The 22,033-nt window shown below is 26.0% G+C and overlaps 3 protein-coding genes across 3 annotated transcripts; all 3 read right to left on the bottom strand.

Moving 5' to 3' along the window:
* Window positions 1-1,220: 1,220 nt before the first annotated feature.
* On the bottom strand, window positions 1,221-5,668 carry LOC105622069. Its single transcript, XM_012203504.1, has 5 exons — window positions 5,375-5,668; window positions 4,767-5,144; window positions 2,830-2,931; window positions 2,596-2,751; window positions 1,221-1,298 (listed from the first exon to the last, which is right to left on the bottom strand). Exons 1-5 carry the CDS (start codon window positions 5,666-5,668, stop codon window positions 1,221-1,223), a joined length of 1,008 nt encoding a protein of 335 aa, XP_012058894.1.
* Window positions 5,669-14,227: 8,559 nt separating this feature from the next.
* LOC105622068 lies at window positions 14,228-15,314 on the bottom strand. Its single transcript, XM_012203503.1, has 3 exons — window positions 14,931-15,314; window positions 14,474-14,575; window positions 14,228-14,392 (listed from the first exon to the last, which is right to left on the bottom strand). Exons 1-3 carry the CDS (start codon window positions 15,312-15,314, stop codon window positions 14,228-14,230), a joined length of 651 nt encoding a protein of 216 aa, XP_012058893.1.
* Window positions 15,315-18,246: 2,932 nt separating this feature from the next.
* On the bottom strand, window positions 18,247-21,245 carry LOC105621974 (odorant receptor 4-like). Its single transcript, XM_012203406.1, has 4 exons — window positions 21,165-21,245; window positions 20,667-20,768; window positions 20,240-20,398; window positions 18,247-18,321 (listed from the first exon to the last, which is right to left on the bottom strand). The coding sequence occupies exons 1-4, from the start codon at window positions 21,243-21,245 to the stop codon at window positions 18,247-18,249; spliced, it is 417 nt and encodes a 138-aa protein (XP_012058796.1).
* Between the last annotated feature and the right edge of the window lie 788 nt (window positions 21,246-22,033).

The raw sequence follows: 22,033 nt of genomic DNA, 5'->3' as shown, positions 1-22,033 counted from the left end.
TTTAATTGATTTTTTTCCTTATGTAATGCATACGTTATCCTTTATGGCTGTTTTTATCAAACTTCGCGTTAGATTTATTAAAAAAATTTTTTCAAAAAAACACATTTGAAAGCATCGTATGATGCAGATCGCGCATGTTTCGTTATTTAGACGTTCAATTAAAATTATGATTTAAATTTGAATGTTCATACACTGAAAAAAAAGATTGGCTGCTGCAGCAAATTAGATGGAAAAATATGGCATAGCATTTTTAATTGATTGCAGCAGCCAATTTTTGGTTGTGTAAGCCTACCAAAATCCTATACTGACATTGCGAATAGATGAACGCAATTCAACGCAATCAAAAATTGGTTATTATAGGCAATTAAAACTGTGTATACACATACATTTTAATTCATGTCATTAACAATAGAAAATATATGGAACAAAATTATTGTAAGGAATTAGGAATATAAACGCCGATACGTCTACAGGAATATAAACGCCGATACGTTTGCGTTCAATGATTAAGTTTCGTATAATGTTAAAAAACTGTATTTTTTACTTACACATATGATAGTATAATTATTTTATTATACAAAAAAAATCGAAATAGTGTATCATACTTAAAATTTCTTCACATATGTAAATATGTGCTGGACAATATTAATACTCTCGAAAGGGTGCAATTTAAGACATGATAAAATAAAATTGATTTTAAGTAAAATCAATTTAGAAAGGATGAAAAGAAAATTAAGACAACTACTGACTTAAGAAATTCTATTATTTTGAAATTTAATGTGAAAAGAGATATAAAAACATCAAATTTATGGTAATAACAATAATAATATCTTTTATTATGCAAAACATAAAGCTGCATGAAGACTACCGAAACGCAAGCCGAATCTCGAAGCGAATCTCGAGCCGAGCCTCGATCCGAGCCTCGATCCGAGCTTCGAATCGAGCTGAACCTCGAGCCGAGTCACTCCATATCCTGCTACTCATCTTGCATATACATATTATACATACAAATATGACAGGTTAATTATGCATTTGTTTTTTTATTATAATTTTTTATTATAATATTTATATGTATGTGTTGAAGTGTCATATTCGGCTCGAAGTTCGGTTCGAGGTTTGATTCGAGGTTTGCTTCAAGATTCGATTCGCGTTTTGGCTCGATAGTCTGGATGTAGCTTTTATACTATTGATGCGAACAAAAAATTAGAATAATTTTAAATTTAATTTTTGATTCCACTGTCTTCCTCCATGAATACCATGCGTAACGTCATCAAATAAGAAAACGCTGTTGATACATACTAAAATACATAAAATACATAAAATACATAAAATACATAACATTAGTTTATATTTTCTTTAGTTAAAAAATATAATATGGATAATAGTAACCAAATTTTAAATAAAATTATCATAATTATCATAATTAAAAACATTATCACTAATATGCTTACATTCAATGATTTAATTTTAATTAAAATTGCATTTTTAAATGTTTGTACATACATAATATGACTATTATAGTATGTCATACATAAAGTTCATATATGCAATGATAGATAATTAATAAGATTAATGTTCTTGACTTTGTTTACAAATTCCTTATATATATTTGAGAAAAAATAATGTTCTTATTATTTAGATAAATATATATATAGGGAGGTTTGTTTAGGTTAATATTACTATAATACAATGTATAATTTGCGTATACATTATTAAAAATATTCTTTACCGAAAACTTAATCAATTTTAAATGATTAATATTATTTTGAACAACTACAAATACATTAAAAATTTAATTAAAATTTAAATAAATTTTTATTAAAATGTTTGTATATTTTATTTATTAGAATTTAATATTTTTAATATTTTTAAAATTTAATTTTTATCAAAATGTTTATTTTATTTATTAAAATGTAATATTTTTAAGAAATTTCTACAAGAGAAACATAATATTTATAAAATTTTGATTTACTTGTAATGTGACAAATTATAGAATAAAATATTCATTGTATACAGGGTATCCCGTAATTCATCTGACAACGCTTGTAGGCAGGTAGAGCGGATTAAATTGAGTCGAAAAGTCCTTTATCATTTTACAATTTTTGCAATAGTTAACAAGATATTATTTATTAAAAATCGCTGAATATTAATTTTTAATTAAATTAATTTTTTACTCAAATACTATCAATTTAACAGAAAAACAGTAAGAGAAAAATTGTTAAATTTCTTCTTATAAAGTTTTGAGAATTTTTTCAGAATTTTTTCAAAATTTTTTAATACATATTTTCTCAAGTTGATAAAAATAAGAAAATACAGTATTAAAAAATTGAAAAAATTCTTAGAGTTCTATAAGAGAACAAAATGATTTTTATCTCTTGCAGTTTTTCTGTAAAGTTGATAGTATTTGAGAAAAAAATTATTGAAGATCAATATTCGACAATTTTTAATAATTAATATCTTGTTAACTATTACGAAAATTGCAAAATGATAAAGGACTTTTCGACTCAATTTAGTCCGCTCTATCTGCCCACGAGCGTTGTCGGAATTATCCTGTGTATAGTATAAAAAGATTTTTTTTAATTTGTGAAATCTTACCGATGCGTAATATTGTAATGATAAAGCTGGAAGGATAGAAACACAGATGGTTGTTGGTATTTGACTTCTTAACAAGATAAAATTTAAATTTTTTTGAAAAATCTTGTCTTGATTGTACCACAATGATTCGTAAACTGCTTGCGCAACATTGGTACTCTAACAAATAATACGCAGTTATACTTATCACACAAATTATGTCGATTTGATTGTAACCGCCATTGAAAAACAACTTACCATATCTATTAAACGATCGGCTGGCCAAGCACATGCATAAACTTCCATAAGTGCAGATATACATAGAGCCATAAATTGTATTTTGTCCGTTAAAGAACATTGCTAGATATACAACAATACTATTATAAAATATACCAAATGCATGTAAATATATTCATATATAAGATCCTTTTCTTCAGTAGAATGCCATTTTATCACGAGATAATAGTAAAAGATACTTAAAGACTTACGCTTACAATTGTTAGACCACTAGCTACAATCGCCCATGTACAAATAATTATTATTGTTAATAACACTGAATGAAAGGCAATTATTATCTCTTGAGCGTATCTAAAACGATTTGTTTTTCTAAGTTCATTTTTCGCGATAAAATTCGAAACATAATTCTATTATAATTTAATGCATTGTGTCAATATAGTAAACATGTGAATAATCCGAATTATAAGTTTACAACTATAATGTTCTGCATACGTATATAAACATTATATTTTACATATATAAAAGATGCCTCAAACATGCGTAGGGTGTAATTATCCGTAATTGGTCAATTGTATTTGATGCAATGAAAATCGAAAATTTATTAGTATTGTGAACAGAATCATCTCAATCAGATATCAAATAAAAAAATTTGTTCGATGTTTCATCAAATTGCAACGCTTCAAAGTAAGACAAAAATATTACAAAAAAATATCAATTTTTAATTTTATGTTTAGGAATAATATGTAGAAAAAAGATTTAATCACAAAAATTTAAAGCCCTTTTTTAATGCTTTAAAGGTCAAAAACTTTTTCAAAATTTTTTTTTTATTGAGATATTGAACTTTGAGAGGATGCCGTTTATCTACAAATCGATTGCCTACTATTCTCTGCTTTATGAACACAAATTCTGTTATAAATTTTCTGCTTTAGAAACACGAATTCTCTATATTAAAACAAATTTTTTGCTTTAAAACATAAATTTTTTGTTTTAAAAATATAAATTATTTTCTTACTTAACTTTAATTTTATATTTGTGCGCAAAAGTGCTTGTAGACAATCGAACTGTAGGCAATAATTCATGTAGGCAATAATACATATAGGCAAATGTGATTTTGTTTCTGAAATTTTTATTTGTGCGCAAATGAACTATCGGCATAAAAAGTGATGACGCAAATCACTCTCCCTAGTAGCACAATTCATCGATGTAACATTGGCTCAATATCTTCAATGTATGCCACTGTTTAACCAATATTTCGCCAATGAATTGTATTGTAGGAAATCGATTTGTAAGCAAAAGAAGCTATCTCTTTATCTTTTCGTGAAATGCGACAAAAATATTAATGCCCAAATATTTATGAGAGCTAGTGTATACATTATGTCTAGTATCTTAATTTTAATTTTAAAATTTAAAGCTATAAAAATATTTGTATATTGCAAGTTTTATTTTATTTAGAAATTATTTTATTCTTTAAGAAAATTAATTCATTCATTCATTTATCCTTGGCAAAATTTTTTAATTAGAAATTTTACTATTAAAATAATTAAAGTATGTGTATTTGTTTAAAATAATAATAATTAAAATAATAATAATAATTAAAATTATTATATTTTAAGCTTTTCTAATGTTTTTTTAAAAGTACATTATGTCTTTTGCAGTATATATCCAAAAAAATTAATCCACTAGATACAAAAAACACGAAGTAGCATTTAATTTGTAGCATGAATTTGATTTTTTTCTGTAATAATCATAACATAATTTTACTTTACTCTGAAAAACGTAGTAATAGATAGTATTTAGACAGCTTGACGCGAAAATATGATATGCTAAGTGCTAAACTATACTACTAAAAAACACATTAAATAAAAATTATTTCTTTATAGTAACGATTATTAATTTTCATAAATGATGAAATGCATTTTTTGTTACCTCAATAACTTTATATGTTGCCGTACACACACAGTGATATCATAAATATCGGTGACCATACGAAATTGTTGCGATAAGATTTCGAAACGCGCCGCGGCAAACCATATGAAAAGACTGATAAAACTACCGATACAAACAGTGGAGAAGCACTGCCAAACAGCGATGAACTGATGCACAAAGATAATAGTCTTTATTGGTTCGTGTTCCACATTGAAAGGATACTTCGCTTCTGTTGGGAATATCTGATCGGCCGCTGTCAGTGGCACGATTACTCCTATACCCGCACCGAGAAACACTGCCGCTGTGGAGCTCATGTAAAACATCGCGCATCTATCAATATACCGTTGGTAGATATTTTTCTCATATAGTTCCGCGCGCTCCAAAGTACGTTCCATTTCCGAAATCAAATACTGAAATTTAATTCGATTTTCTCAGCTGGCAATACATAGTTTATATCTGGGCTGTGAATAAATGGATAAGTTGAATAAAAAGCAGAATAATATTTTTACAGTATTGATTAATAATATTAGAGCCAAATATTTTATTTATTAATATCTGTATAGAATTGAATAGTACAGATTGAAAATGGTTTTTTCGATTTATCGAAGGTCGATCTTACATATAGATATGCATTTCTTACTTGCAATCGATCATATTGTAATGCACATTGTGTCATTTCCACAGAGACTTGTATCATTGCACCCAACGTACACCATAGTTTCGTTATCCTTGGTAGGTCATAATCATTACGGTAGAGGGTATACGCTATAGGTATACTCAATACCACTGTATTCATACAGAACAAAGAGCGTAAAATTTTGAAGCATGTTATTTGAAATTTACTAGCACTTTTTGAAAGTGGCCACGAAAAGGACAAAGCGAGTATTACTTTTATAAACGTGATAGCATTTTTGGGGGTTGTTTTTCTCGTCATAATTACATCGACGAATTCATCGGAAATATAATTGTACAGCAATAATTTTAAAAATTATATGCGTTTAAATGTCTTTTTGTGCTACGTTGTATCAAATAGAATCAAATGTTAGAAAAATGTTAGATTAGAAGCTTTTTTTTGTCAGTTCATAACGCGAAAATATTTGATGTGTAATAGCATAATAAATTCATACATTTTTCAATGCGTGCACAATGCTAAGGAAAAATGACGTACACTATAATTTACATATAGCACATTTGAATATTCGATTGTTGTAGAAGTACTATGAATGTTTTATGAAAGAAATTTTATATGAAATGTAGTATATATGTAATATTAAAAGGAAGTAAATTCTTATATTTATAATAAATTGCTACATTCGATAATAATACAGTATTGAGCCTCTCAATGATTGCACGAGAGAAGTATTGAGGTAAATTTTCAATATATAATTGCATTTATAAAATCAATAAATAACGTAAATTATTATAGAAGTACAAAGAAGAATATACTTTTATTGTATGTATCTCATATCTCATCATCTCTTGAAGATATATATCGTTTATATTTTATTACTCATAGTATTAATATATATTAATAGATTAATTAGTTTTTATTTATTGAGAATATTGTATAATGTAGTGAATTCTTCTATTCAGTTTAATTTGTTTTAATTGTCAAGAGATAGCAGAGAGATAGCATAATAATTATCAGATATATACATGGAGAGATTTTTCTCTTACAAAGAAAGTGTTCAATTAATTTTGAACAAGTAGCGGTTAGAAATTGTAATATCCTATCTTCTATTAACTAAATTAAGTGCTATTTGTTCGGAAAATTTGATATTTGTTAGAAGAATGGGGTTAAAAAAGTTTACTGTAAGCGATTCCGAAAAAAGATTTAAATGAAATTTTATCGTAAATTTTTTTATTTTTCCATTTTTCTAACGAATATAAAATTTTCTGAGAGAATGGTACTCATTTTAATTAAAGTAGGATATTATAACTTCTAATCGTTACTTTTTCAAAACTAATTGGATATCCAGATAACTTCCTTTGTTAGTATTTTTCTCTTAAAATAGTAATTATAGAGAACAACATATTTTAAAGAATTTATGTGATTCTTCCTGATTTGTTAATTTACTGAAAAGTACAATAAAATTTTAAAGTATGTTAAAACAGTTCATGATTCTTTATTATTTAAATAGAACAAAGTAAGTAGTGTAAACATATAAAATATTTTATACTAATATCGCGATATAGAATATTTTCAATTTAATTTACAGTAGTCGCTCGCGATTATGATAATTTTATCAATATAGTAATTGATTAGCTCTCTTTCTCTCTCTCTCTCTCTCTCTCTCTCTCTCTCTCTTTCTCTTATGCTCTGATTATGTTCTTCCTAAAAAGCAATTTTGACAAATTTGGAATCTTAAGATCCTTTAAGGCAATGATTTTAAGATTACGTTCATGAAAAATTATTTATACATTGCATTAACTATTTGTGTTTTTTATGAGAAAAATATATAATAAAAAATACATTTGGAAAGTATACTTGATATTTCAAAAATATACTTACTGGGAGATGTTACTGCGTAAGGTTTTATTTTCTCCATGAAAATATTTAATTATACATTATTCCTTGCCTCTAGAAAGAAAAGTCCTCTAAAAAGTCTAGAAGAAAAGTCCTCTATCATCTTACAATTATCGCAATGGTTAACGAGTTATTAACTTATGAAAGTAGCCAAATTCCTCTAGCCCACCGCCAAATGCAAGCATGCGACAGGATAGATCCGCCCCGCATTGGGCAGACCTAGAGTTCCTAGAAAACCAAAGTCTGACCATGCCCTAAAAATGGTGTGCGTGTCCAAAATATGTGTTTGCTTTCAATTGGAGATATGAATGTATGTGCGTTGGCCAAACTCTGATTCTATTCTAGGAAATCTAGGCAGTTCTGTCGCGCGCTTGCAATTTGGTAGTGAGCTGGACGAATTTGGCTACTTTTATAAGTGAATAACTCATTAATTATTATTGTAAAATGGGGGGATTTTTCTTCTTAGATTAGTTCATTCTGTTCCTATACGAAAGATTTATCATTAATTTTCAAACACCTCGTAGTGTTGTGAAATAAAAGAGTAGTCGAACAGTTCTGAAACATATAAAAATATATATAATTGTCTCTTTTTGTATTAAAAAAAATAAAATTTTGATTGTACGTAAAAGAATATATTTATGTCATTCTTATTTATACATTTTAAAACAATAATTTTCTTTTAAATATTTTTCTTTTTCTTCCTTTGTATAAACATTTTAATATTGTAATTTTGCTATTGTTAATAATATCAATTTATATGCCAATGAATTACAAATTATTTAAAATTTTAAAAAATATTTTAGAGAAAATTTTAAAGAATTTTAAAGAATAATTTCGTTAGGAAATCTACAATTAAAGCAAAATATTTTTTATTTTTAGTTTTTTTTAATTCTAATTTAACATTTTTATACTTTCCATCTATTTTATATTTGTATCAGTATCTAAAATGACATCATATATGAAATGAAAAAGAGTAATGAAGTGACCTAATTTGAAATTGTGCTAAAAAGATGCGAAAAAGTAGGAAAATATGAAATAAAAAAATAGATTTGACAGATTTGACTGTAATTTTTAATTATGTTTGGCAAAATATTTACAATTATTTGTTATCATTTTAAAGTTTTAATTATATTTAAAAATGTAAATTAATTAAAATTTTTATTTAGTTCTTTTTCATGCATACTAGTATATGTTAACAAATATATCGAAAAAAATAGAAAATTAACAAATTAAACTTAGTTTTTAATTTGTTAATTTTTTAATCAATTTTAAATGTTATTTAAATAAATTACTTAACAACAGCAATTAATACAATTTTACTTTGAATTTGACTTAAAAAAAAAATTATAGTTTTATTTTTTTGAAATGTATGTGTTACGTCATGCGTGTGATAGATGCTCGCGTATACTTAATACATTAATTATAATTTTATAAATGAAGAATTGTATGAAATATTAATAATAATTAATATGGATGATATGATGAGAATTTTCAATGAATTAATTAATTTAAAATTTAATCCTACCGTTGTAAAGTAATTGAAAGATAATATGGGCAGGGTATTGAAACGATTATCGGTTTTTGACATCTTATAATAATTTGCAGACATTTCGTTATTTTAATTAATTGATCGCATTTGAATACATTATACGCTGCCTCTGCGACATTTTTGCATTAGAGCAAAGATAATAGAAAATAATAGAAAATAGAAAAGATAATAGAAAATATTTATTAAAATTATTTATAATATAATAATTTTTAATAAATAATTTATCATTAACATTAAGTGTTCTCCTGGCCAAACAAATATCTTCATTAAAGATACTGTACTTAATGTCAAAAATTGAAGTAATAACGATATAAGTTGATGCTATTAAAAGAAATTGTATATGATATTTCTATGCTACTTCGTATTAATTTAATTTATCGTTACTTCGTATTTACATTAAAATTCTTTAACAATGTATTTAGGTATTTAAAATTACTTCCACACAAATTAAAATTACTTCTACATAAGAAACTTACATAAGAAAATTAAGGATTTAATAATACAATGATATATATTACATACACACAATTTCCTTTTTTTTATTATTTACGTATATATTTAATGATCGTTATATTTAGACGTAAGAGTTATACGTAAAGGGCTGCGCACAATAGCAGGAATAAGGAATTAGGAATAAGGAATAATGATTTCAATGTATCAGAAATGTGTATTCCGATCTGATCGAAATGTGTATCTGATTTCTGATAGGTTAAAATCATTATTCTTTATTCTTAATCTCTTATTTCTTCCATTGTGCGCAGAGCCTAGTCAGAGTAAAGTATATAAGTACGAATATTAGATTTTTAATAATATTACGCATTGTATTTACCGTAATGAACACAAGGAAGATAAATATTTTAACAAACGTACTACAACATACAGTTAATATGAATTATGGACATTCTGTATATTAATTTTTCAATATTAAATAATTTTATATAAGAAAAATCAATAATAAGAAGTAAAAAAATAATTTTATATTATATTTTTACATACATATTAAAATATTAATGATATGTAATAATTTATTATAGGTTTCAAGTTTTTAATTAGTTTTTACTTTTGTTTTAATTTATTATTATTACTTTTTAATTAAATAAAGAAATAATATTTCTTGAAATAATATTTATATATTTTAGTATAACTATACTATACAATATAACTACAAAAATTTTGTTTTGTACAAATGTTAATTGTTTAAAGCATGTATTTTGATTATGTTTATATTTTATTATTATTTATTATCATCGTCCACTTCATTACTCGCAGAGCTGTAAAATAAGCTGTAAAATGAGAGAGTATAGTTGAATGATACTACATATACAGAGTGTCTCGAAAATAATCACCAAATATTTCATGGGCAGATAGAGCGGATTAAACTGAGTCAAAAAATCCTCTATCATTTTGTAAGTTTCCCCAATAGTTAACGAGATATTAATCCTTAAACATAGCCGAATACTACTGCGAAGAGTATATTCCTACCGATCGCTTGGCGTGCGGGCCGTGGGGAGCGGGGATAGCCTGGCAAGCGCGCCGTCCGAACTATGGCGACGGTGCGCGCGGCGCGAGGCGCTTATCAGCCAATCTCCAATTCCCAAGGCCCGCGCGCCAAGCGATCGGTAGGCGTATACACTTCGAAGTAGTAGGCCGGACGAGCGCACGTATTCGGTTATCTTTAAGGATTAATATCTCATTAACTATTGGGGAAATTTACAAAATGGTAGAGAACTTTTCAACTCAGTTTAGTCCGCTCTACCTGCCCATGAAATATATTATTTCCAGACACTCTGTATAATAATAAATATAGTTAAATTCTTTTCTGCATTAATAAAAAAATAATACTTACTATATATATATATAAAATTATAGGTATATATATATATTTTTTTTTAATTATTCTTTTAAAAATGAATTTTAAATTTAATAATTATATAAATATTATTTTTTAATATGTTATCTTTTATATTTTATAAAAAAATTATAAATTTTTTATAAATCATTTTAGCATTTACGTGAATAATTTTTAATGTTTTTTAATACATTTGAACAATTGATAGACATTTGTAATTTTTCTTTTCAGTATCTCAAATCTTGCCAATGCAACATTATCATATAAACATTCATATATAGTTGTTTTATTATCATTATTCTGACCATAGATTAGTATAAAAATTATTGTTTTTACTGGTTGATAAGATACATCGAATAGATATTCGGTCAATGTTGGAAATGCATTAAAGAAGGTATTAATGCGATAGTTACGAATGTAACCCAATATATTTATGTATTGTGTTCCATAGTATATATCTTTCGTTAATATATCGTTGAATCACAACTTCTTCGTATGGTTTCATCATTGCAAAAATTTATTGTTTTGAAAATAATACTCTGCAAATAATTATTTGAAATAATTGATACATATAAAATGTAGTAGTAAAATATGAATCTTTAATTAATTTGCATGTAAAGTTTTTAATGTTAAATATTAATTACCTGTATGTGATGATAATGAGTTACATGAAAGGTAAAATTAAAGTAGTTTTGTATAAAAGTCATGTGAAAAATGCTACTTAATACAATAATTTTATTTACTAAGACAGGAGGATTACCTCAAGATGATTTGTGATACCGTATATCGATGGTAATTTTAGACTTGTCGCTACAATTATGCTCAAACAATGATACAATGTCATACAAAATATTTTAAATTTTGTCACATCTTGTAGCAGGGGCCAACACTAAATTGAGAATATTATATTTAACTTTACGGCGAAGATTATTTCTTTAGCATCATTTTTCTTCGCATGATTCAAAATATGCTACGTATGTTATAAATGTATTACAAGTTAATATTATGAAAAATGGAAACTCTTTTCTTGATTTGTTATATAATAAATACATTTCATGTTTGCTTATGGGCATGAAATCCAAATCCTTTGTTAAATAAATAAATGTGATAAATTATATTGTAATAGCATATTTATATTCAAAATATAATGGCATATTTATATTCATACTGATTTGAATGTAATATGCCATTAAAATACAAATTATCACTATTAAATAATGAATTGGTCAGGCACATAAACTTCCAAAAATTAGTATTCAAAGAGTTATAAATAATATTTTTTATTTATTAACGTATATTTCACTATAAAATATATAATAGAGGAAAAATATCTGATAATGTGAGTCCTATTTAAAATTCTGTTACAATTAACCATTTCTTACAAAAAATTATTAATTCGTTCTTAGATATTAAAGCTGCATAACAATTTTTTCATGTGATTTTCATTGTTCAAGTTTTATTTGTTTTAAAATTTATAAATAACAAATTTATACACTAAATTAAGTCTTAAAGAGCTGTTCTTTAATATTGTAACTATATTTCCACTGAGATATATAATATATTTAAATGTAAATTTTATCAATGTTTCTATTGGCCCCCATAGATAATGTAGGTCTCAAGATTTTTAACGAAAAGCTTTATAGCTTATTATGTTTTGTGAAAAATTTTTGTGATTATTATTTTAAAATGATTTTAAGATATCATTCTAGAGATACCTACGAAGCAAAGAAGAAGTGCTCGTGGTATAAAATATTCACGAGGACCATATCAACACAAGAAATTTTCTATTGCTAAGAAAATGTATTCATAAAATAAGTTTTTGAATTTCTGACAATATCTCAATACATTTAGAATTTTTTATGAATTGAAACTATTTGTAAATTTTTCGAATTTTTATTATATTATTAGATACTTATCGAAATTAACGAAATAATTATTTTAACGAGAATAACTGCATGTATTTATGACAGCTGTTTTACCAATTATGTAATTAATGGATAAAGCTATTAAGGGTGTGTTTAGGAATGTTTTGAGGTATTTGTATCATTTATTGTTTTATTTTTTGTTTGTCTATATAAAGATAGAATAATATAAGTTATATAGAATAATATAAGTGGTAATGTCTCCCTAAGCTTAGTTTGGAATATATGTTGATTCTGTTTTTTACTATAATACAATAATTCTAATTAAGTCAATTTACTATAATAGTTCTAATTAAGTCAATTTAATTAATTTCTTGATGTTTAATAATTTTTTAAAACAAAAATCATAATATAATAAGATACAGAAATTAATTTATATTATATTTTTATCTTATATTTTGATATATATATTACATTAAAATAAAATGTTAATGTTAATACTTACATTAATAATGTATATAAATTATACTCTTTAAACTTTAGATAAAACAAATTTTATAGTGCAAAATGTATAACGTGGATAAATATACACATACCGTCTTGTAATTGTTACTAATATTTGCATAGAAAGAAGTCGTTTTTCTATATCCCAAAAATTTGAATACTCATAAAACTGAATTAAGAACTGGAATCTGTTAGATTAAGATTAAAATTAAACAAATTATAATTAATAATAAATTTACAATTGTTATATTAATATATACTTTTTATTTTTTAAGCCCGATGTATTCTTTCATATTTATGTAGACAAAGTTATGTGTTCCTTTTCATGAAACTTAATTTTCTTTTCCTTGCACTTATGTTTCTTCAGAAAGAATTATGCGAAATGTTGTTAAGTAAGAAAATGCTGTTGAAACGTACTGAAAAATCAATAAATATGTAAATAACTTGTAAAGGATAATGGATAACTGGTTAATGATACTTAATGTAAATTACTGCCATATATGTACATATGTTGTAATTGATGGTACAATTCGAAAGAACAATTTTTATGTTACATAATTATAAAATAAAAAGTATTAAAAAAGATTTTAATATAAATTTAAGTTTTGAGAAGCTATACAAAAGGTTAAAATACTGATAATATCTCAACGTTTTTAAAGAATAATTTTTACAGAAAAATTTTGCAATAGACGTTTTTGAAAATATTTTTAACGACAATCAGAAAACAAAAACATTTTTTCATAAATATTTGTGTTATGTTTTTTATATTAATAATATTTTAACTAAAAAAAAGTGATTGAATTATTATAAAAATTATATATAATAATATATATAGTACAAAAAATAATTATATATAATTATATATATAGTACAAAGTTAAATTTTTTAATTTTATATATTTTTTTATAATGAGATGTGTTTTTTTTTATAATTTAATAAGATGTTGTTTATCAAATCAAAATTGGTGACAGATATAATTGTAAAAATGATTTAAGCTATTAAAAAACAAAAATATTATTAATTTTAATTTTTTCGATGCTATTTTTATGTAAAGTAGTTACATGCACACAATTTTATAAGGTAAAATGTTATGTTTTTATGTTTTTGTATTTTATGTGGAAGTATTTTCTTCATTGTACCATAAATTATGTTATACTTTGATTAATTATAAAGATCGACATGTAAGGCAGTATAAAGCGTTCTCATACAGAAGTATATTGTTGAAATGTTAAAGCTTTTAGTAAACCAGGAACAGATATAACTACAGCTCGTTGACATTGTAGCAAAGTATGTAACATAATCTTTTGAGATTCAATGTTTTGATTATACCATAATGAATCATAGGCTGCCTCAGCAACATTAGAACTCTAAAATATATATTTAAAAAATATGTATGTATATTTTACTTGTCATAATATCCAGTTTTAGGTCATTTTTTTCAGACTTACTATTCTCATTAGATGATCAGCCGGCCAAGCGCACAGAAATACTTTTATTAATGATGTTAAACATACAATTATATACTGAATTTTTACGGATAGCGGAAATCGCTATTTAACAAAAATTTTTTAATGAGAAATACAGACAGAAATTATTCAGTAGTGTTGTATAATAATTGTATTACAATAAACAAATATACGCACGCTTAAAAATGTAACTCCGCCGAATATCAGCGCTATAGTACTAACACCGAGCGATGATAACACTACGAGTGCGATAGAACTACTCATTTCTTTTGCAAATCTGTTAGGGAGAATTTAATTATAATTTTGAAATATAATAGAGAAGAATTTTGCGATTCATTTATATGAGGAATAAACTTTGTAATAAAGAAATGTGATAATTTTATTTGATTCTAAAGATAATTCTTAATCTGTATTTTTTTAATACTTTCTTTAGAGTTACTTGATGTTCTTGTATGCATGTTTTCCAATCAGAATACTTGATGACTGTGCGGAATTTATTTGTCAAGATCTCAAAGCGAGCCGTTGTGTACCATATTAGAAGAGCGAGGAAAACATTTGCGCTCACTTGACAAGTAACCTGATACATACCAAGTACTTGATGAAAATAGAGCATCGCCGTTATAGGTTGATAATCAACGCGAAATGGATATTCTATTTCTAGCGGAAACCTGCGGGACCGAATTAATGGCACTATGAGACAACCAGCGAAAGTTATGGCAGTAGTTAATGTTAACGTAGTTCCATAAAATAAAATATATTTATTAATGTATTGTTGAAATACATCTTTTTCTTCAGTATTAGCTTGCTTGTAATAATCTTCCATCTCGCAAATTACATTCTGTAAATTTATTAAGATTTAATTTATTTACACAACTTCAATATTACATTGCATAAAATTTTATACTTAAATATAGGTTTATGGATTATTCGGTAGAAAATAATATGTTTTATATGCTACTTGTTACATTATTCAGTCGACATAATAAAAATATTTAATTTTTTTCTTACTTGCAAACGATCATGTTGTTTTGTAAATAAAAATATTTGCAATGGAACTTCACAAAAGATGCCCAACGCACAAGCTAATTGCATAAGCAATAAAACATTGTCTAAATGATTACTAATTGAATATATTATCTCAACAATCATGAATGCACCATTCACCATGGATAAATACCGAAATATTCTATCACAAATAATTTGAAACTTTGTAGCAGTTCGCGGCAGAGGCCAACAACAAGCGAATAATAAATCTATCTTCAGAAAAGCAATAACTCTGTCCAAAGTCGGTGCGATTTTCATGTTAGATGGAAAGCCGTCGTTCTCTTTCACACAAGAGTATTTCTGTCATTAATATTTCTGCTCTTTTCGCACGATTTTATGAAGAATTTCATACAACTGGGGTAAGAACTTCTAGGTAGCAATATTACGCACATTATGGCAACGTTTAGTATCTCAGACAGAATATTACGTTTAATATTTCTAGTTTCTGTTCACTTTCTTCTCTCCTTTGTGTTTATAGTGCAATCTTGCGGATTAATAAATTATACGACTGTGTATTTTACCCCGACGTAGTTCCGTAGCACTTATATTTCTACTCTGAATTATTATGAGAACGCACTATGTCTTTATGTAATCTGCGTAATTGTTATGTGTTAAGAAAGATAACTATATTATGAATTTCAATGTTTTAGAAAGTGTGAGAGATAGGGTGAGAGTATAATTGTTAATAAATGAAAAATAATAATGCAATGACATAGTGCATTGACAGTCTTCACATTATATTTACATATCGCATTAAATGATTATATTATCAGCGATAATATAATCATTGATGATTAATGATATAATTACTTTTAATAAATATAAGATAATAAATAATTTAATAAATAATTTAATAAATATAAGAGACAAAACGTGTATTCACTACAATTGTAGTGCTGAACAATTATTTTATTAATGGGCATTGTCCATTAGATTTATTTCATGCGATATTCACATCATTGTTTAAACGTATTTTCCAAAAGAAAAAATTATAAAGTAAGGTAGAAAAAGTATTTTATGTTATACATTTATATCATTTTACTGAGAAAAGAACGCTATTCGCTCCACTCTTCCTTGATTCTCTCTGCGTTAGATGACATTGAATTCGGGAAGCATCCAGGTAGGAATCTGAACACGCCTTTTTTTCTCTCATTTTATACATTAATTATATGAAAAATGAGCATGGGATCGACCTTACTTTACTGGATATATTGTAAAAGTTTAAATACATTACAACGAAGTTAATATTAAGTCCAATTTATTAAAAAAATTTCTATGAGATTATGAAAAGATTTTTTCTTTTTTATTTTTTTTATTAGAAATTCGTATTACAATATATAAATATATTATAAATATTGCAGACATTACATTATTAATCGTCAGTATAAGTACATGAAATATTTGGAAGCATTTTAAATCTAACGTAGTATCGTTTGCAATGCCATAAAATACGTAAAAAACCTATAAATACAATTAATAATTTATAACCCGATAAAGGATGAACATATTAATACATATAACAATATTTAGCCTTACATATTCTCGTAAAATCTTATAGAAAGTGTGAGTATCAACTTACTGCTAATTGCAATTATGGCTTCTGATATCTTTGGACAATCATAAAAATTGTTTGGGATACATTTTGAGATACATCTATCCATGGAGAATCATAGATTTGCCAAGACAGCTTGTAGGACTATAATAAAAATTTATAAGAATTAAATATTATATTATATTATGTTTATTAAGAAATAACCAAGATAAAAAATTGATTGATTTATATTCTCTCTCTCTTTCTTCCTTCTCTCTTCTCTTCTCTTCTCTTCTCTTCTCTCTCTTCTCTCTCTCTCTCTCTCTCTCTCTCTCTCTCTCTCTCTCTCTCTCTCTCTAATAAATTCAACACCAAATAATAAATAGCATAGTCTTTTTGTAATTATACGTAGCGATTAACAAATATTTCTTTTTAATTTTCTTTTTAATAAGATGAAATATTTATAAAATATATATTCTATCTCATCGGAAAAATATAAACTTTAATAAACTTTGTACTCTCTAAATTTCTTGGAGTGAAACTTCAGACAATGAAAATACAGCTATTTTTAGAGAAGAGTGAAAATATTTCATTTCTTGAAAAAAAAATGACAATTTTTACTCTTTTTGGGTGAAATTTCATTTTAAAAGAGTGAAATCTCATTCTAAAGAAGAAACAATATTCTTTGCAATAATATTCTATTATTATGTATTCTATTATATATTACTATTATACTATTATGTATTCTATTATAAATTATATAAATTATAGATATTGAATATTATAATAAGGAACATAAAGTGACACTAATTCTATCAATTGTAAATATTTTTTTATTATTAATTTTATTATTAATTTTTAACTTAGAATTACAGACACAGATGCAGATAGAGTAGAGTGAAGTTTTTTCGTCCATTTTTCGCGATGATTATATTTTTGTGTAGTATATATTAAATGTTTAAAGATTGTGCTTATGCTGTTAAGATGCAATTATGATTATGTAATGTAGCTGTGTGTAAGCACGTCATTACAAAGAAATATTGTTTACCGTCGTAAATTTGCACATTACTTTAAAGTTGAAATTGACGGAATAATCGCGTCTTACCCTATGATTTAAAATATTTACAACTTTAGTTCATCAATTTTATTCACATTAGAATGATATAATACATACAGTAGATTACATTTGCAACCCGTCTTCTTTAGCAAGCATTGCTCGAAATGTTGTGAAATAGGAAAACGTAGTTGATAAAAACTGTCACATGTAAATATATAATTTTTATTTTATTATTTTAAATATTGATAGTGTATAATAATAATTGTAAATTATTATAAACCCTCACGAACATCTTAATTATTAAATAATGTTTTAGTTTATTACAATTTATTTTAAATTTATATATATATACAGTAGCAAAAGTTCCCAGTGACATTTTATATACTCTAATTTATTAAAAAAAAAGCCCGAGAAAATTTTAATCATTATTAGATGTTAGTACAAGATTTTTATTATTTACATCTTGACTGATACTGATATGCGATAATGGTTAAAATTTTATTAGGCTTTTTTTATAAATTATTATAGAATATAAAATGTCACTGGCTGGAAACTTTTGCACGCCACTGTATGGATATGATTAACTATTATGTTACTATTATGTTAACTATTATTTTAAAAAGATAAGTTAATAATACCGATTAAGGGATCCAGCCCCAATGATCTCGACCTTGATATATTATATGTTATTAAGATCATGATTCTGAGTAACCTCCAATAGGTTTTAGCCGTAACTCGTTATTTATTAAAAAAAGTTATTAACAAAACAAATTTGAAAAAATAACGTCTTATTTCTGCTATACATATATAGAGTATTTCCTGTAACTTGATCATTTAAAATTGTTTTAAATGATTCGTAGAATCATTTTGATGATATGGGAAAATACCACAGGAGATCATCTTGTTCTCGATTCGAAGGGGCATATACTATGACGAGCAAAAAATTTTTCTCAAGGTTATATTTTTTAAGACTTCAAGAACCTTCACTTTTTAAAATGGAATTGTATGATTTTTTACACAATATTATTCTAATTATTGTCCATATAAAAGTAAGGTACGATTATCAAAAAATTAATAGTTTACGAATTATTTAACATTTTATAATAATGTATGTTAAAAAAGTATAATGTTTCGTATATCATTAGTTTTTTGATATCATTACCTCAATATATGCAAAATAATAAGATGAATCAATTAAGGGAAAGAAAACATTGCTTATGTAAAAAAATTATTTTCTTTTTGCATATATATATTTTTTTAAAGCAATTATGTTTTTTGATTCATCTCACTATTCTGTTCAACGCGAGATCCACTTTATGTGGAAAACACACATTACACACACCTTGACAGAGAGGGAGGTAGGCTGAAAATCGCTTCGCGTGGAAAGTCGTGCATCTCTTAGCAGGGGAGAAAGTGAGTTGAAAGTCACTTTACGTTGACAATCGTGCGCCCTTTAACAAGAGAAAAGGTGGAATGAAAATCGCTTTGCGTGGAAAGTTGTATTCCTTGAATTCGTCCATCTCATATTTCTTTCACTGTCTAAAATTATCTCACTCTTCATGTAAAGCAGAGAGAGAAATAATTATTAACACTAACTGTTTAAACTTTTTAACGAATAACAAGCGACGGCTAAAACCTGACCTGTTGAAGGTCACTCAGGATCATGGTCTCTCGACAACTCATATTAAAATCAAAGTCATTGAGGCATATGTATTTTTACCGAAAATAATAATAAAGGGGGGAAAGGGGAGTGTTAAAAATTGCTTTTTGCTGCCAAATGTAAAATAAATAAACGTTGAAAAATCATTGTTTGGAATTATGAATGACAGAAAACAATAGTGATTTTTTCGAAAAGGAATAGAAATATTACTAGAATAACTTAAAAATAATAAGGTGACAGCCTGGCCATATATGTATAGTTAATAATTGGAAAACCATTATTCTAGTTATTATAGAAGTGTACATGTAAAGATCACTTTAATCTATTTAACACTTGGAGACGAAAATCGACATTTCTTTAATACTCTTTTTTATGAATTATTATATCCAAGATTATTGAACTTCAATTAAATCTAAAAATAACTCTTATGAATATTTAATTTAAGATATGACTTACAGAGGCATAATAATTAAGTGAAAAACTTGGTAACAGACATGGCACAGTTAGAGTTACAGGATGTTGACATCTCGACACAGTATATAACAAATTCTTCTGTAAAGATATATCTTTATTGTACCATGATGATTCATATCCAGCATAACCAATGTCATTGCTCTGAAATATTAAAATAAAGAAAACATTATGAGAAAATTTTACCCAGAATAAACACACAATCATTAATATAATGTATATTTTTTTACAAGATGAAAATGTAATTATAGATCACATCAATTATATTAAAAAAAATCGTGTAATATCTATATATTTGTTCTAAAATTTATACATATTTTATATTTATATTTTTAATTTATTGCAATTTTTTATGTTATTTTATTATATTCTTTTTATGTCTTTTTTACGTTTTATGTGACTGCTGTCTTACCGTGCGTAATAAATAATCAGCTGGCCATGCGCAGATGAAAACCTCTATAAGCGCGGATGTGGAAATGGCAAAACATTGAGTTTTTACAGTTAATGTTTGTTGCTGTGCAAGATAATATTTTAATATAAGTAATATTTTAATATAAATACAAAATTTAAATTATATTTGTGACAAAAAAAATTTATCATTGTTTATAATTCTAAATTAATAAAGTAATTTTTAATTTTTTAAAATAAATTTATTTAAAAATAAATTATGTAATGTCTAGATCATATCTATTTATATAAATATCATAATACTAACTACATAAATATTAGATATGTTTGTATGACTTAAAGTCATACTTTAGTCTTAAAGTAGACTTAAAGTCAAGACTTAAAGTTTACATATTTCTACTATTTTTAATTAAAATATTTAAGATATTTACGCAAAAAATGTATGTATTTAATGTTATGTAATAAGTATATGCATTGAATAGATGGAACAGAAATAACTCACGGTCAAAAAAGTAAGACCACTAAATATCACTGCTATGGAACTGAATCCTATCGTTGATAACGCTATGTATCGAATTGTCATAGTAACATCTTTTGCATATCTGTAATTAGCTGTTAATTATTACTGGTTTTTCATTAATTTTACTGTATGCTGTTACAGAATTAATTATAATTATGCGTTAGTTAATAAAAAATATTGGGAGTACAAATAAGTTCCGCCGTTTTTTATAAAAAATTAAGCATTTATTGAAAGAACGGTACATAATGTTTTATTCAAAGTAATGGCCATCGCTAGCCACTACTTTTTCCCATCTTTCTGATAGCACGTGGATACCGCGTCAGAAGAACGCTTCATCTTTTGAGGCTATCCAATCATCGATACAATTTTTGGTATCTTCATGTGAAGCTGCTCAGACAGGCCATGCGTCATCGATCGGAACAGGTGGTAGTCGGAAGGAGCAATGTCTGGAGAATACGGCGGGGTAGAACTTCTCATTTGAGTGTTTCTAAGTAGGTTTTGACCTACTTAGAACATGTGGTCGAGCATGCAGGAGAATAATTTTGTCATGCCTAGAATAATAGTAGGCGCGTTTTTCCTTGAGTGCTCGGCTCAATCTCATTAATTGTGTTCGGTAGAGAACCCCAGTAATGATCTCGTTCGGTTTGAGCAACTCATAATACACGACACCAAGCTGATCTTACCAAATACACAACATGAGTTTTTTTCCATGAATATTCGGCTTGGCTGTCGAAGCATGGCTAGGTAATCCCCATGATTTCCTCTTCTTTGAGTTATCGTAGTAGATCCATTTTTCATCACCAGTGATTATACGTTGCAAAAAAACCTTTTCGTTTATGCCTGGCAAGTAT

The sequence above is a fragment of the Atta cephalotes genome (genome assembly GCF_000143395.1).
Source record: "Atta cephalotes unplaced genomic scaffold scaffold00039, whole genome shotgun sequence".
Taxonomy (NCBI): domain Eukaryota; kingdom Metazoa; phylum Arthropoda; class Insecta; order Hymenoptera; family Formicidae; genus Atta; species Atta cephalotes.
Note: the sequence above shows the minus strand (reverse complement) of the source record. Positions and strands in the feature narration are given on the sequence as shown.

Coding starts and splice junctions, on each gene's coding strand:
- LOC105622069 (XM_012203504.1), bottom strand. CDS start 5,668: ATGACGAGAAAAACAACCCCCAAAAATGCTATCACGTTTATAAAAGTA. Junction 5,145..5,374: donor TACAATATGATCGATTGCAA/GTAAGAAATGCA, acceptor ATTAAATTTCAG/TATTTGATTTCGGAAATGGA. Junction 2,932..4,766: donor CCGATATTTATGATATCACT/GTGTGTGTACGG, acceptor TTGTATATCTAG/CAATGTTCTTTAACGGACAA.
- LOC105622068 (XM_012203503.1), bottom strand. CDS start 15,314: ATGGAAGATTATTACAAGCAAGCTAATACTGAAGAAAAAGATGTATTT. Junction 14,576..14,930: donor CATGCATACAAGAACATCAA/GTAACTCTAAAG, acceptor TTTGTTAAATAG/CGATTTCCGCTATCCGTAAA. Junction 14,393..14,473: donor CTGATCATCTAATGAGAATA/GTAAGTCTGAAA, acceptor TATATATTTTAG/AGTTCTAATGTTGCTGAGGC.
- LOC105621974 (XM_012203406.1), bottom strand. CDS start 21,245: ATGACAATTCGATACATAGCGTTATCAACGATAGGATTCAGTTCCATA. Junction 20,769..21,164: donor GTGGTCTTACTTTTTTGACC/GTGAGTTATTTC, acceptor TATCTTGCACAG/CAACAAACATTAACTGTAAA. Junction 18,322..20,239: donor CACTTAATTATTATGCCTCT/GTAAGTCATATC, acceptor TACATGTGACAG/TTTTTATCAACTACGTTTTC.